Genomic DNA, 15,391 nt, shown 5'->3' with positions numbered 1-15,391 from the left:
CAATGATGTCCTTGTCATACCTCATGGCAATCAGAGGTTTTAGAGGAGAACTACGGTCTCCTATTAAAAATAAATGAAACACTTATTTATAAGCGTGGCTGCACCTTGTTTTCGCTTGGTCCTCTACATAGTCCCACAGATATCTTTTGAGCATGCCATTGAAGTCTGGCTGCACCTTGTTTTCTCTTTGTCCTCTGCAAAGTCCCACAGATATCTTTTGAGCATGCCAATGAAGTCTATCTAATACATCCTGTGATGCTGGGCAACACCCCTCAAATCCATTTTATTTAGGTTTGTGTCCCTGTTAAGATTTCTTCTCTCCACCCAGAGAAAGAAAACAATGAGTAAATCTTCATAAATGGCCACAGATAGCAGTCATTCCCTAATTTTTTTTTTTTTTTTTTTTTTAATGTGCAGTTTCTGGTCACCCACGTGGACCCTTAACTGTAGTCTTCATGTTTTTCATAATTACATTATTCTTATACTGACTTTTGCTATCTTTTACAGGAGAATGTAGTTTTTATAGATACCAAGAATATGCCTATAGTAAAGAAGAAGGTCCGCAAGCTGGAAGACCAATTTGAATATGAATCTAGAAGGTAAATAAATGCTGCACTATTTCCTACTGGGGTGTTTAGTGGCCATATTTTCAGAGATATTGTCAGCAATTTGTCTGCACTACGCAAGAAAAAAAAAAAAAATCTTGCTTGCTACATTTTCCTCTGATTAGCTGAGGTAGAGAGGCCATTAAATGATGTCACAATATCTACCTCAGCCAATCAGAGCCTTGTTCATTGATGAGAAATACACAGCCTTCTGTGCATGGCTGAAGAGGGCTTAGTGCTACAGTTTATACAGCACTGACAGCAGCTGCACATATTAGTAAAGGTAATTTGGGCCGGCTTGCCACCCAAAAAATTTTTGGGAAAAGACTGCACTCTGGCAGTCTAAGGTAATCTTACACCGTCAAGACTGAGGATCAGGGAAGTAAAAATGCTTTTCCCCATCCCCAAGACAGAAGTGAGCAGTTAACCCTTGCATTGTGGGCACAGCCCTACTGCAAAGACTGACTTTAGGCCCCTTTCACACATACGGACCGGACCGTTCATTTGATCAGTTCAGTCACTTTTTTTTTTTCTAGTCAACATTAGTTTCACATCCATTTTCTTTTCCATTCATCATCCAGTTTTCATCCGCTGTCCATCCGTTTTCGTCCGATCCGTTTTTTTCACAGATGAAAAAATGGGATTTTTGACTTACCGTAAAATCCGTTTCTCTGATTTTCATTAACAGACAGCTCCTTATCTTATTGACAGTTGGGGTATGCTGCCCCCTACAGGAGTAGGACACTAGGCAGGAAAAAAAACTTGACTATGCCTATGGGGCAGTCCCAGGGAGTATACTCCCAATCTCATCTATAGGCATTCAGTTTTGTTACAAGCAGTGTCATAAGAAAAGAAAATCCACAGCGGGGTGCTGTATCCGTCAATGACTATCAGAGAAATGGATTTTATGGTAATTCAAAAATCCGTTTTTTCTCTTTCGTTCATTGATGGTCACGGCTCCTTATCTTCTTGACAGTTGGGATGTCCCAAAGCAGTGTCAAACATGAGGGGTGGGCGCGCAGAAGTAATAGCTACTAAAAAGTACACCTTCTGGGACAACGTAAGCAGGGGAACCTCCTGAAGACTTTCAAAGGGAGGCTTCTAAAGAACAGAGAGCACCAGTTTGAGGTTTCATGGCGGCAATGGAGACCGCACTGGAGGAGCCAAGTGTCAAACTCCCTGGATATTGCTCACCAAGGAATGTGTGGCCAATGAACGTTGACCGAAAACCGCCAAGGCTGAAACCTGGCCCTTGATGGTACTCAAGGCCAGGTGCTGCTCAACCCCCTGTTGGAGGGAAGCCAAGATCCGAGTCACCGAAAACCGGGCGAGGGAGAATCTCAAGAGACTCACACCATGCAATGTACGTCTTCCAAGTACGATGGTAGATCTTCCTAGAAGTAGAGTTTCTATCTTTTAACAGCGTAGGAAACACTGATTCAGTCAAACCTCTATCCTTCAGCACCTGGCTTGCAACAGACAAGCCTTTAAAGACAGCGACTGTAAAGCAGGATGGAAGTTTGGCCCTTAGGACAGCAGATCTTCCCTGAGAGGAAGTCTCCAAAGAGCATCGGCTACCAGCTGTACCAGATCGGCATACTAAGACTGGGGAGGCCAGTCTGGAGCCAATAGAATGACCGGAATCCCTTCAGCCTCAATAATTGGTGGCAGTTTGAGAGGGGGGAAGGTGTAAAGCAGATGATATGAAGTGCAAGGAGCCACTAATGCGTCTGTCAGCCAGAGGATCCCGAGACCTTGCCACAAACCTCTGTACCTTCCATGGAAAGTGTACAGCAGAGAGGGTTGGAACGATTATTCTTCCCACCTTAGAATGGCGGCTACTTCCCGAGCCGCTAGGACACTTCTGAGCCCCATTGGTGATTGACATAGGTCACGACCGTGGCATTGTCCGATTATGAATTTGTACCAGACACCCCTGAAGACGAATTGTCCAATGATCCAGACAAAGTCTGATCGCTCAAAGTTCCAGTACAATGATCGGCAGTCTGGACAATCTGTGCCGAGGACGCCTCCCCACCCGGACAGACTGGTATCCGTGATGACAACCGTCCAGTACAGGGAGGAAAAGCATTTTCCCTGTCGAAGTGCCGAAGAATGAAGCCACCACTAGAGACTGTGGATTCTTCTCCCATTGCATCAGAATCTATTCTTGCAGAGATCTCATGTGGAACTGTGCAAAAAGAACCGCCTTGAAGGTAAACACCAGGCCCAGCATTCGCATGCAAGCCTGGAGGGATGACGGTCTGCTGGACAACAGAAGCTGATGGAGTTTTTCCAGAGGAAGAAACACTCTGGCTTAGGCCGAGTCCAGGGACAGACCCTGATAGTCCAGTTTTGTGGACGGAACCAGAGCAGACTTCTGAAGGTTCAGAATCCAACCAAACTCCCTCAGAGTACGCAGGATAATCTCCAAGTTGTCCATCAGAGCAGTCTGAGACTCCGCTCGCAGAAGATGGTCCACTTTTTGCGAAGACCCGAGGAGCGGAGGTGAGACCGAAGGGTAACCCCACAAACTGATGATGCTCCTCGCCCGCGGAAAAGCGGAGGAAGGGCTCGTGACCAGCACATATTGGAATGTGAAGGTAGGCATCCTTAAAGTCAATAACCTTGCAAAAAAAAAAGGGGTTTGCTCTCCCAGCCCCTCCATAGAGGTCCGCACAATAGGAAATAGCCCCCCTTAAAAGGGGGCCGTCCGCCATTACGTGGACACGCAGGCAGGGTACCCTGATGGTGGTCCAGTGGCGCTAAAAACGGGCATAATGGCGGCATGGCTGACATCAAATATAACATAAACCGCCACCCCTTCCAAGGGAGGCGCCAAGCTGGCCGCGGCCTCAATTTGTGTGGAGTCAAGTGCACTGATCCCAGCCAGGCTCACTGAGTCTGCCCCCCCCCCCCAATCCCCAACGGAGGCGCCCCACTCGGCCACATGACCTAGTAGGCCGCAAGACGTGGCCTGAATTTTTTATGGACGCCTAGGTGCGAGTCCCAGCAGAGCCGACCACCCAGGGACACCGGAGGGGAGGGCAGATGCCCAAACGGAGGGTAGTGGCTTCAGCCACCCTCACTGGGGCTGCCCCATATAGCTCCCGACCAGTAGGCTGCAAAGCTGCAGCCTAAATTTTGGGCCGGATCCAGCCACGTGAGGTGGATCCGCGGCTGCCAAACCATCCGCTCCCCCAGCTCAACAACTGCAGCAGGGAGCCCAGAGGACATCCCTGCCCTAGTCACCAACCCCCAGGGTAGAGGGGAACCCCGCTCAACCGCCCGTTGCGCTCCAGGAAAAACCCAGTCAGCAGCAACTCCCAACAAGCCCCCCCTTAAGAGCATGTGGCAAAAGCCAGCTTCTAACCTCGCCCAGGGAGCCCCCACAGTGACCACCGAGATTTTAGAGGGGCTGGGGGGAGGGAGGGGAACTCTGGGGTCCCATGTCAGCCCCAAAACCCTCCAGGGATATAGGGAGGACAGCTACTTACTATATCAGAGTGGGCACTGCTCCTGAAAGACCACAGCTCCATCGGAATGTGGGTGGCTGTCGGCCAGGAGGAACCCCTACGACTCAGGCCAAGACCCGGTCCTATGCAACCTTGTGAGACGTTTAACTCGCAGGCCAGCCCTTGTCCAGTGGGGCTATGTCACGGGCTTAGTAAGCGTGGAGCTGAGGCCTGCGTGCGCTCGTTGGCCAGACTGGGGGGGGGATCCTCTGGATCTAGATCATCCAGTCCGTCCGTCACCCAGTCCGGCAGTTGATGTTAGATTCTCACAGGAACAAAATAACAAAGATAGGAAAAAATCCAATTAAAAAAATAAAAATTGTCAGGACCAGAGATCCCAGCAAGGAACTAGGTCCTTACTCCTGACTAGGCAGAAAAAATCTGAATGCCTATAGCGGAGAGTGGGAGTAAACCCCTGGGACTGCCCCATAGGCGTAGTCAAGATTTTTTCCTGCCTAGTGTCCTACTCCTGTAGGGGGCAGCATAACAAAGCTGTCAAGATAAGGAGCTGTGTCCGTCAATGAACGAAAGAGAAATGGGGCTTTTATCCATTAAAAAAAACGAATGTTGATGGAAGCAGATGTAAATAATCATCCATTTACATCAGTTTTTCTATAGGAATGCATTGATGTCTGTTTTTCATCCGTCAATGGATGTAAGGCTTTTTAACCAGTACCTTGAAAAAATTGGATTTATGTACTCACTGTAAAATGATTTTCTCAGAGCTCATTGAGGGACAGAACATTTTAACCTTAAAATCATACTGCTCCCTACAGCAGGCTCTGGACAAGAAAAAAAAAATGTACATCAGCCCAGGATAACACCCGCCAACTATCAGTTTTGTAGCAAAGCAGTACCAAGAGCATGATAATAAAACAAAGAGGGGTGCCGTCAACGCACTCCAAGGCCCTGAGCAAATAGTTTGCAAATAACCGGGTAATTTGGGTCATAAAATTCTTGCTTAAAGAGGTTGTAAACTCGTTTGATTTTTTTTTTTTTTTTTTACACCCTGCAAAAGAAAGACATAATGAGCTAGTATGCATCGCATATTAGCTCATTATGCAATACTTACCTCAGAACGAGCCCCCGCCGTGCCGCTCACTCACCTCTATGACGGGCGACATGTCTAGTCGCCCGTCTTCCGGGATCGCGGCATCCGGCCATCTGATTGGCCGGAGCCGCGGTGACGTCACTCCCGCGCACGCGCGCGGGAGCCGACAGTCACGGCACGGGGCTCTGAAGGAACGGCACGATCGGCCGTTCCTTCAGAGCGCATGCGCCAGTGACGTCACTGGCGACATGTAAGGTAAATATCTCCTAAACGGTGCATGTTTAGGAGATATTTACAGTACCTATAGGTAAGCCTTATCATAGGCTTGCCTATAGGTACAAGTTGTAGAGGAGGGTTTACTTCCTCTTTAACTAGTAAAAATCTCAGCCTAGAGAGGAGAGGGGCGCCAGCCACACCCACTGGATCAAAGGAGGACACTGAGGATGGATCAGAAAAAAAAGCATGATTCCAGGCTGCGGACATTGGCACCATCAGAAGGCACACTGAAAGCAGTCCCAGAACTGTTACTTTAATGTAAGCTGGGGACACTTCGTACAACAGACTATCCTCTATCTAGAATCAGACCCTGTGCTTTGCCTGACCAGCCTACTCACCTAGCGAGTCTTCAGAGACAGGGTGAACACTGAGGCAATGGACCATGAATGCTCTTTGCAGCTAACTTTTACCAGAACAGAGTTTGCATAGCTCCCAGATGAGGAACCCAGTGCCCAAATGTCCCTTCCAGGCAACCCCCACAACTTCCAGTCCATCAATGTCCAGATATGGTACTCCAAAGGTCAGGCTGAGAACAACCATACCTCAAAACTGTAATTGAAAAGCTGAAGCTCCAGCAGCAATGCAGAGAATTGAAGATAAATAGGTTAGTCCTAAAAAACAATCCCAGGATAAACCTAACTAAGCTCAAAAATGCTTCTCTCCCTTCCTACCTAACCCTCTGTAAGAAAGATCTATATTCTTGCCTATTTTCAGGCTGCTCTGGTCCAATCCCGATTTCACCTGTCAGCCAGCACTGGCTGCAGGGAAAAGAGGAGAGTGGTCAACAATGGCTGGACTGCCTGGGAGCGGTGACATCACCCATAGGCTTAGTATGGAGCTCCCTCCTCTCCCCTGCAGTTGCTGCTGGCTGACAGAGGGGAGCTAGATCACATGACTTAACCGGAGCAGCCGGAAAATAGGTAAGTATACAGATCTTTCTTACAGAGGTTCGTCTGCATAGGTGTTAGGAGGGGGGAGGGACATTTTTAAGGTTTTAGCTGGAATTCTACTTTAACAAAGCAGAGCTGTAGAAAAAGGCATTCAGCCTCCTCATACACTCTTATAACCACTTGCCGACCGCCGCACGACTATCTACGGCGGCGGTCAGCCCCTCACAGGCAAAGTGACGTAGGTCTACGTCGCTCGCCTGTGAGGGTTTAGGGAGCGAGCGCGCGCCGCCGGAGGCGCGCTCCCGCTCCCGCGTGGTCACGGACCCCCCCCGCGCGTGTGACCGGCGGACCCGATCGCCGCCGGCCACTCTGCGATCGGCGGGGGAGAGGGAGAAAGTCAGGCAGCTTGTGTAAACAAGCTGCCTGTCATTCTCCTCTCTGTATGAGAGATGATCACATGGATCTACTATGTAGATCCATTGATCACTCTGCATACAGTTGAAGCCACAGCCAATCACAGTTAGAATCACGCCCCTAGGGACACACACAGCCCCTCCCTCTCAAATAAAGTTAACCCCTTCACTACCAGTGTATTTTTACAGTAACAGTGCATATATATAGCACTGATTACTGTAGAAATGTCACTGGTAACCCCAAAAGTGTCAAAAATGTCAGTCAAGGGTCCGATCTGTCCGCCGCAATGTCGCAGTACCGCAAAAAAAATCGCAGATCGCCGCCATTACGCGTTAAAAAAAAAAAACAACAAAAATGACAAAAATCTTTCCCTTTGTTAGTAAACGCAATAACTTTTGCGCAAACCAATCAAAATACGCTTTTTGCGATTTTTTTTTTACCAAACATAGGTAGCATAAAACAAATTGGCCGAAAATATTAAAAAATTTTGATTTTTACATTTTTTTTGGGGGGAATTTCATATAAAAAAAAGGGAAAAATATTGCTATTTTTGCAAAATGTACGCTCTTTTTTTGTTTATAGCGCGTGATCAAAAAATCGCACAGGTGATCAAATACCGCCAAAAGAAAGCTCTGTTTGTGGGAAAAAAAGGACGCCAAATTCGTTTAGGTACAGCGTCGCACGACCGCGCAATTGTCCGTTAAAGTCACGCAGTGCCGAATCGCAAAATACCCTCTGGTCGTTTAGCAGCCAAATCCTCCGGGGCTTAAGTGGTTAAACTGAGCAATTCTGGTAGCGGAGGGGTTATCCTGAGCTGAACCTTTTTTGTCTGGAATTCATCCTGAAAAATAACAGTGCACTGCAATGTGAGATTAAAGGCACTGTTGCCTCTGACTGCTAGTCTCATGGGATATGAAATTAAGATTTGGTGATACTACTACTGTGCTGTTCACTGTTTTTGTTGGGAGGCACTGACATGAGAATGCACAACCCTGCCTCTACCAAGATGGTTTCCTCTACACAGACAGTGCAAAACAAGGCTTCATTAGTCAGTAAAGGGGAAAGATCAGCTGCAGGGAGACCACAGGCAAAACTGGCACCGAAAATGAAATTCTCAAGGTTTTTCACCTAGAGGGTTGTTGAAATTACTTTGGGTTATGTTATTTTTCAGCTTAAATGCTAAGAGTTTAAAGTGGTTGTAACCCCTTACATATACCCAGTGAAGTGACTGGCCTCAGGTGACACAAATGACACAAATCTTCCTACATAAGTTATACCTGTCTATTTGCAGTCTTCTCTTCTCTACAACCATGCAAAGTCCAGAATTTATTCAGCTTGTCCGAGATTCAGAAAGTATGGGTGGGACAGGGAACTGAGGAGACTGCAGAGCTTAGTGGTGAGAGCTCTGAGAGCTGATTAGGGACCCCCATGTGCTGCAGATCCCTCCCTGTCACCTTTTTTTTTTTACCTCTTGGCATCAGGAAAATGTGTCAGAAGTGACTAATGCTGATAGCAGGGGAACAAAGCAGTGAACAGAAATGACACTTAGTGCTCTGGATTGAGACGAGTCTACACTATAGAGGGATTTGCTTTGTTAATAAATGTCAGAGGTTTATAACCACTTTAAATCGGTATTAAACCCAAAAGTAAACATTTAGGCTCGGTTCACACTAGCCTGATTACAAAGTCACGTTGGGGTCCAACTTTGATGTGACTTTTTTTTTAAATTTGTCGTATTAAGTCTAATCAAAGTAGTGCAGGAATCTTTTCTAAAAACAGACAGACTTGTGTAGTATCAGTTAAGATAACTCCCCTAGGTAAACATTGAATTTCACGTTATCCAACTTGGGGTCTCACAAGTCGGAGCCTATGTGGCATCAGTGTGAACCGAGCCTTATTCTATTGCAATTTACCAATTTTTTGATGTAATGGCTGCATTCATTTTCCTTTTTAGGCTTTTTCTTTTTTTTTTTTTTTTTTTCATAGGGTGCTTCAGCCAGGGAGTCTGTTTTTTTTTACAGAACAAGCAGTCCTACAGATGTAGTAGATAAAGAGTTGAGACAAGTCATTTATTAATGACAGGGGTGCTGACAATGGTCAGTTTTTTTATTTATGTAAAACCTTTATTTACAATATTCAGTGTGAGCTGAACTTTGGCTTCAATTTGTTTAGTGTATCCAAATCTGCTAGTACAGCTGACACTCCCCTCCCTCAAGACTGACCATGCTGCTGTGCCCCCCTCATCCAGAGTGGGGACACTAATACAGGAGGCGTGTTACTGGCCAGATCACCAAGTAAAAACAGGGGAAAAAAAGTAAATGAATGCAGCCACCATATCTAACAATTAGTAAGCTGCAATATATTACATTTTCGGTTTATTTCCCCCTTAACAGTGTGTGACTTGCTGTAAGATTCATATTTAGTACTGAGCAATGACGTTTAATTAATCTGATCAAAAGATTACAATAGATTGTGAATGACGTTTACTCTTGTATTTCTCCCATCTACACTTTTTATAAGGTTATGGAAAGACGTCACATACAACTTGAAGATCAGGGATATCGATTCTGCCACTGAAGCAAAGCACCGTCTGGAAGAGAGGCAACGAGCAGAAGCTAGAGAACGCAAAGAAAAGGAAATGCAGTGGGAAACCAGGGTTTGTTCCACTTGTTTTTTTTCACTCCTAGCAACTAGTTAGATTCCAACCAATCTGTATAATTGGTTATAATGGGCAATACTGAGGCTGGATAACCTCAAGGAGTCCAGTAGCCAAACTCTTGTTAGAGAATCTGTCATTTGCCCTGAATGGGAACAATTAAAGATTCTTACTATCCCACCCTGAACTCTTATAAGAACCTTTGCTCCGCTCCCCAGAATACTGCATCAAGAACACCGAATGCTTCTAGGTAAGCTACTTGGACCTCCTGGCCTAAACACACACACACCCGGTTTCTCACCCTAAAACTGGTTCCAAACTCATTCCTCAAGCACCCCCAATAAGTCAGGTTTTCAACTTGTACAGATGCTTTAAAGCAGTGGTCCTCAACCCTGGCCTACAGGGCCCACTAACAGGCCAGGTTTGCAAGATAACTGAAATACATCGCAGGTGATATCATTTGCTGCTCAGTGATTGCAGTACACTAGTCTGCATCTCCCCAAGGTAATACTTAAAATCTGGCCTGTTAGTGGGCCCTGAGGACCGGAGATGAGAACCACTGCTTTAAAGGATACGTTAACCTTTTAAAAAAAAAAAAATAAATAAACTAACCCTTTTGCAGGCATAAATTTTAGCATTTATTTTTTGTTTTACTTGGCGCCTGTTAGCAACAGAGTACTGGTGCCATGCAGGACTCCTACAGCTTCTTTTTGTATTTGTTTGCTCGTACCTGGTATGGGCAGGCAGAAACAGACCATGAACTACCAGAGCACTCAACCGCACCATGGTAGGTCATTAAACTACAATCCTACAGTAACAAAGGCTGCTGGGACCTGTAGTTTCCCATTCACAGAGGACTGTGAATGAGTGACTGCCGGGCAGGTGGAGCCCTCGCAGGGCTACGTTATTTTCAAACCATGACAGCGGGCACCCAGAGAAGATACGGGTGGAACATGTAACTTGTAAACCTCCTTTAAAGCTGGAATAAATCATTACAGCTTTTGTAACCTCACTGACCGGTATAATGATGTATGTCCCACACTGTGCAAGCATTTGGATGTTTGAGAACCTTCACTGCAGGGATGCTGTGTCCTCTTCTGTCTCAGAACTTCTGGCATTGCACTGGCTAACACCTTAATGTAGAATAGTGTAGCACAGATAGTCTGACAGGGACACACAGCATCCTTACTCTTGCTCCATTGGGAAAATTATTTTGTTGATTGCACTGCTTGCAACACGATCCATGAATGAGGGAGAGAATCCTGGGACTGACCTGGCTTGGCTTTATTCAGTGTTATAAGCTGCTGATTGGAATGGACTTCGCTTTGTTTGAAAGGAGCCTGTTACAAAAATGCAGCTGCAGGGAAACTGCATAGTGCAGTATGGTTCCCAGTACAGGAAACCATGCCCCCAAGCATCTCCTAAGTAGCAGTGCATTTTTTGTGCAGAAAGGCATGTGAGCACACTGCCTACCGCACCCGCTCAGATGCTGATTTCACAAAGGCAAGTTCACAACAGCTTGCTCCAGGGTTTGCATCCTTTTCTTCACCGCTGGCTGTGTCTGCATAGTGAGCCCTCATAGACATGTATAGTTCCAACTGTCAAGCGTCTCCTGTCTAAGTAAGTAGCTGCAGTCAGGATGGGTTTTAGTGTTTTGGGGTTTGCACAAAATTAATTTTAAAGGATAAGTTAACCTTTGGGAAGTATAGGTAGCTCCCTCCATCTGCTGCCTTTAGCGAGGGATCTGCTCCCTGAACTCAGTCAGTTTTTTAAAAAAAATTAAAATGCACCCGTACGAGGGGGGGGGGGGGTGGCTCCACCTTGCTGTGTTTTTCATTCATTCACAGAGTTCTGTGAATGAGGGAACTACAACTACTGATAGCCTGTTGCAGATGCTTGTAGTTTCATGAACTACCAGGGCACTGATGAGCGTTCTAGATAGCTCATTAATCGTTCCTGTATGAGGTATGGGCAGACAGCTACACTGGTAGTCTGCAGGAGCCTGACACTGCACCCATGATCTGCTAATCACAGGTGCAATGCTTTGCAGGATGCTGGTAATAAAGGAAATGCATGCACTTTTTTTTTTTTTACCTGCAAAAAGATGTGCATTTTTTTTTTTTTTTTTTTTTAGGTGAATTTATCCTTTAATAAATATAGAGTAAGCACACCATGTAACTAAAATGCTTTAGCAAGAAGTTTGTATGTCGTATAACAAGCATAATATAGCAAAGATTTTCACTCCACTGTTGAATTACAGCAGAAAACACATGCATGCACATAGGTAGCGTGAGCTACACTTAAACATATAAGATGATGATCAGAAATACATACAGAAGTTCAGTACCCAGAATAGAAAAATGCAAAGGAAAGCTGAGCCAGACCCTGATAAAAAAAACATTTTGGGGTTGTAAAGAAAGGGGGTTTCTTAAGAACCTCCTACCACAATAGGATGGGAATTGTTGCCCTTGTAGTGGTAGGAGGTTCCGGCATACATGCAAGAGTGGATGATCAGAAATTCATGTGTTTTCTGCTGTGATTCAACAGTGGAGTGAAATCTGTGCTGTATAATGCTTGTTATATGACATACTAGGATATCTGTACCTGTTGTATAATTGTATATGCCCAATACAAAACCTTTTGTTTAAAGCATTTTGGTTATGTTCCCTATCTATATCTATCTATCCACACACATACAAGGTTATTGTACTAACAGAGTGATACACGGTGGAGAAGTTTAAAGTGGAGTTCCACACAAAAGTGAAACATCAGCTTTAAGGCCTCCTCCGGTTTGGTACAGAAGTGGGGAGCAGGTACCTGCTCCTCCCCAAAAGCTCCAATTCACAGTCGCCTTAGGCGATAGGAAGCGGAGCTTCTTCCCGGAGTATGGGAATCCAGCTGGGGGTGAGTACACCGCTGGATCGTGGGACAGGTGAGTGGCTGTTTGCTACACCTTTTTAATCAACCAAAAAATGAGTGGAACTCTATTTTAAGCACCCTAAATAATATATTGTTGGTTGCATTGTAGTGAATGTGTGTGCAGACCTTTATTGCTAATTTTGTTTACACAAATTTAACCCAACCTTTCCATCTACTTTGCTTGATTGGAGGCATATGATCGGACTTGTACCACATTCTAATGGCAATAAAACAATGTGTTTTAATTTCAATACAGTAGAAGAATAGAACCTCCAGTCAGGCTGCTTTTGCTGTCAGTGGTCAGATTTCCCCCCACTTTGTGTCAGGCTGTTAAAGTGCCAGGACACAAGGCAAAGGCAGTAAAAAATTGAGGTGATAAGTTGCAAGAATTCAAAAACAAAAAGTCAACTGGCAGGAATCCCATAATAAATAATGTGTTGTGTGAAGCCTTACAATTATACTGTATAGAGAAGCTCCAGACATGTTTATTTGATAAAACAAATGCTTTCTCTACTTACTTGTCTCTGCATTCTCTTAGCTATTCCATGAGGACGGGGAGTGCTGGGTGTATGATGAACCACTACTTAAACGGTTGCCCATCAAACTCTGAGTGGCCTACAGAACAATCGTAGCAGAACCCTATCAAGAACCATGCGAAGCCCAGAAAAACAAGAAGTTATTGTGACATTTCCGGAGGATCCAACTCTCTCTTTGGTGCTGAGAGTGCCCTTACACTGCAGCGGTTCCTTACTCAGGGATACTGGACTTCTATGGTATGACAATTCAAACAGGACAATGTCTCTGTTTCACAATTAACGCTTTAAAAGGTCCTGTACTTCCCCCAACAAGTAGCTGGTACTTGATCTCTCCACAGGGAGCCATTTTGTCTTGGTTAGCCCATCCGTTGAGATTGGTTTCACCTTGTGAATTACTCCCTAATGAACTAATTGGTTAAGCCAGGCCCAAAAAATGATTGCTTTACAGGTACCAGCTACATTTAGAGGACAACTCCACCCAACATAGCTGTCTCCTGGAATGAGGCTGGACGTTTACTGCTGCCTGGGGCCCCAGTTTGGCTGTGAAACGCAATATTCAGCTGGAACTCTCTGCATTCCTGGGGGGAGACCACTAGATGGCAGTGGATTCAGAAATGCTGCATCCCTTGCCCTCTGGCAGATTCTTAAATGGTTTATGTGGGGGAATTTTTATTATATTTTTTAGCATCACAGCCATGCTGGGGAGGGGGATCTCTCTCTGTCTAAAAGCCTGAACATCGCTGTCCCATTCCATCAGAAACCACAATATCGATTTTGGCTGGAGCTGTACTTTAATTCTAAAGAATTAGCCTGGGAAAGTCCAAAATAAAAATTCTACATCAGGCCTTATTACCCAGTGCCACATTCATCTTCCTCTGACGATCGCAGGACATGATTGCTATTCTATATCAAAATGTCTTTTCAGTTCCTCCTGTGTATATAGTACAAATCTGGGAATTTAATACCCACCAGAACACTTCTGAAAATTAGACTACAACTTTACTTTTTGGCACTATCCATACCTACCTATCTGAAATACTCAATGTGTAAACTGCCCTCAATCTTCATATATTTTGTTTTTTTTTTTCCTCCCCCCGTTCCTCTGAAACTGGTCTTGCCTTTGTATTTATTTATTTCCTAAAAAATCGTTAGAGCAAATTATTTTATTAGATATATGCATTTATGATTTGCAATTAAAAATCTAATCTTCAGAAAAAAAAAAACTGTGTCTTCTTGTGTACCAAGGTAAGAAGCCTAAGCGCTAGCCATAGAACAGGATGTAGTAGATGGAGAGTAGATAGAGTGTGATATAATATGACTAGCAGCCAATTTTCTGCAGTGTCACCACATCCATAGGGAAATATGAATGGAATAAATCAACGCTAATCTATCACAAATGTGAATCTCCGGTGATAACAATTATATCGCCAATATTAGGGGATAAAGTGCAAATAGAGCACTATATATGGATATAATGGTGCTAAATAAATAAAATAAGATCCACAATAGATAATAAAATCCCCAAACAAAAAGATTTATCCACAAATGAAGAATAACATAAACAAATGATGAAAAAGTGGGGATAGCAGCTAAAAAGGGTGAGTGTGAATCTTAAAGTGCACTGTGCTGAAATGATCAAATAAATTCATCAAACAAAGAAATATATCATCACACAAAATGCTGAGAGGTGGATGTAGCAGCTAAAGGGTGAATGTGAATCTTAAAGTGCATGTGCTATGATTAGAATAAATTTACCAAAAATATATATACTATTAGGACATATTTGGAGGATCCCCTTGGGGTGGGACTTTGAAGGCCACTCAAAAATGTGCGATTGAAAAAGTATTGAATATATATAAATTTTATTACACAGAATAGAAAATAAACATACAATAATATACAGTAGAAACTGATAAAATTGGCAAAACTGGTGTTTATAAAAAGGTGTACATAACACTCAACCAACTATTCCGTGCAAGATCCGACGTTTCAAGGTAAGAACCTCTTCTTCAGGGATTTTTGTGGAAATAGTTTTTCTGTAAGTATTGGAAAAATATATATCAAAGCAAACAATTGTCGATGCAATAGAATACAATAGCAGGGGGGGCGTGGCTTGGACATGGCGGTGTGAAGACACTCTCTCCTGGTGCTCCCGCTCTCCAGCCTCCCTTCTCGGCCTTTATCTGCTCCATTTAGCTGCTATGAGTGTCCATAAAAAGAGGAAGACGAAGTCGGCGTCTACATCGACCTCCAGGACTGCTTCGGCTGCCCCTATTCGTGCCTTCTTTTCTAATCCCGCCAGTCCGCCGCCGCGGGCCTTGCAGCTGACGCCGCGTGGTGGCCTGAGATTGCCGACCGCCTCCTCTCCGGGCTTGCACTCCTCATCTCTGCCCACCCCAGCCGCTATGGCCGCGGAGAGTCCCGTGTCTGCCTCCCTGCCCTCACCGGCCGTGCCGATCGGAGACACCGCTGAACTTTGGGCTCTCCTTAGGGCCTTGCCTACCAGGGCGGATATGGAGTCCATTGTGG

The 15,391-nt window shown here is 44.9% G+C and overlaps 1 protein-coding gene across 3 annotated transcripts in view; it reads left to right on the top strand.

Moving 5' to 3' along the window:
- Positions 1–13,168, top strand: part of OSBPL9 (oxysterol binding protein like 9) — a 260,826-nt gene extending 247,658 nt beyond the window's left edge. For all 3 annotated transcript variants that reach the window (XM_082265508.1, XM_082265507.1, XM_082265509.1), the window contains 3 exons: positions 508–599; positions 9,272–9,407; positions 12,865–13,168. In XM_082265508.1, coding sequence (XP_082121634.1) covers positions 508–599; positions 9,272–9,407; positions 12,865–12,936 — 300 coding nt within the window. In that variant the 3' untranslated portion in view covers positions 12,937–13,168. The remainder of the gene's footprint in view (positions 1–507; positions 600–9,271; positions 9,408–12,864) is intronic.
- The last annotated feature ends 2,223 nt before the right edge of the window (positions 13,169–15,391 follow it).

Source organism: Pelophylax lessonae, assembly GCF_965119305.1.
Source record: "Pelophylax lessonae genome assembly, chromosome: 8".
NCBI classification, from domain to species: Eukaryota; Metazoa; Chordata; class Amphibia; order Anura; family Ranidae; genus Pelophylax; species Pelophylax lessonae.
This window is presented reverse-complemented; position numbering and strand designations above follow the sequence as displayed.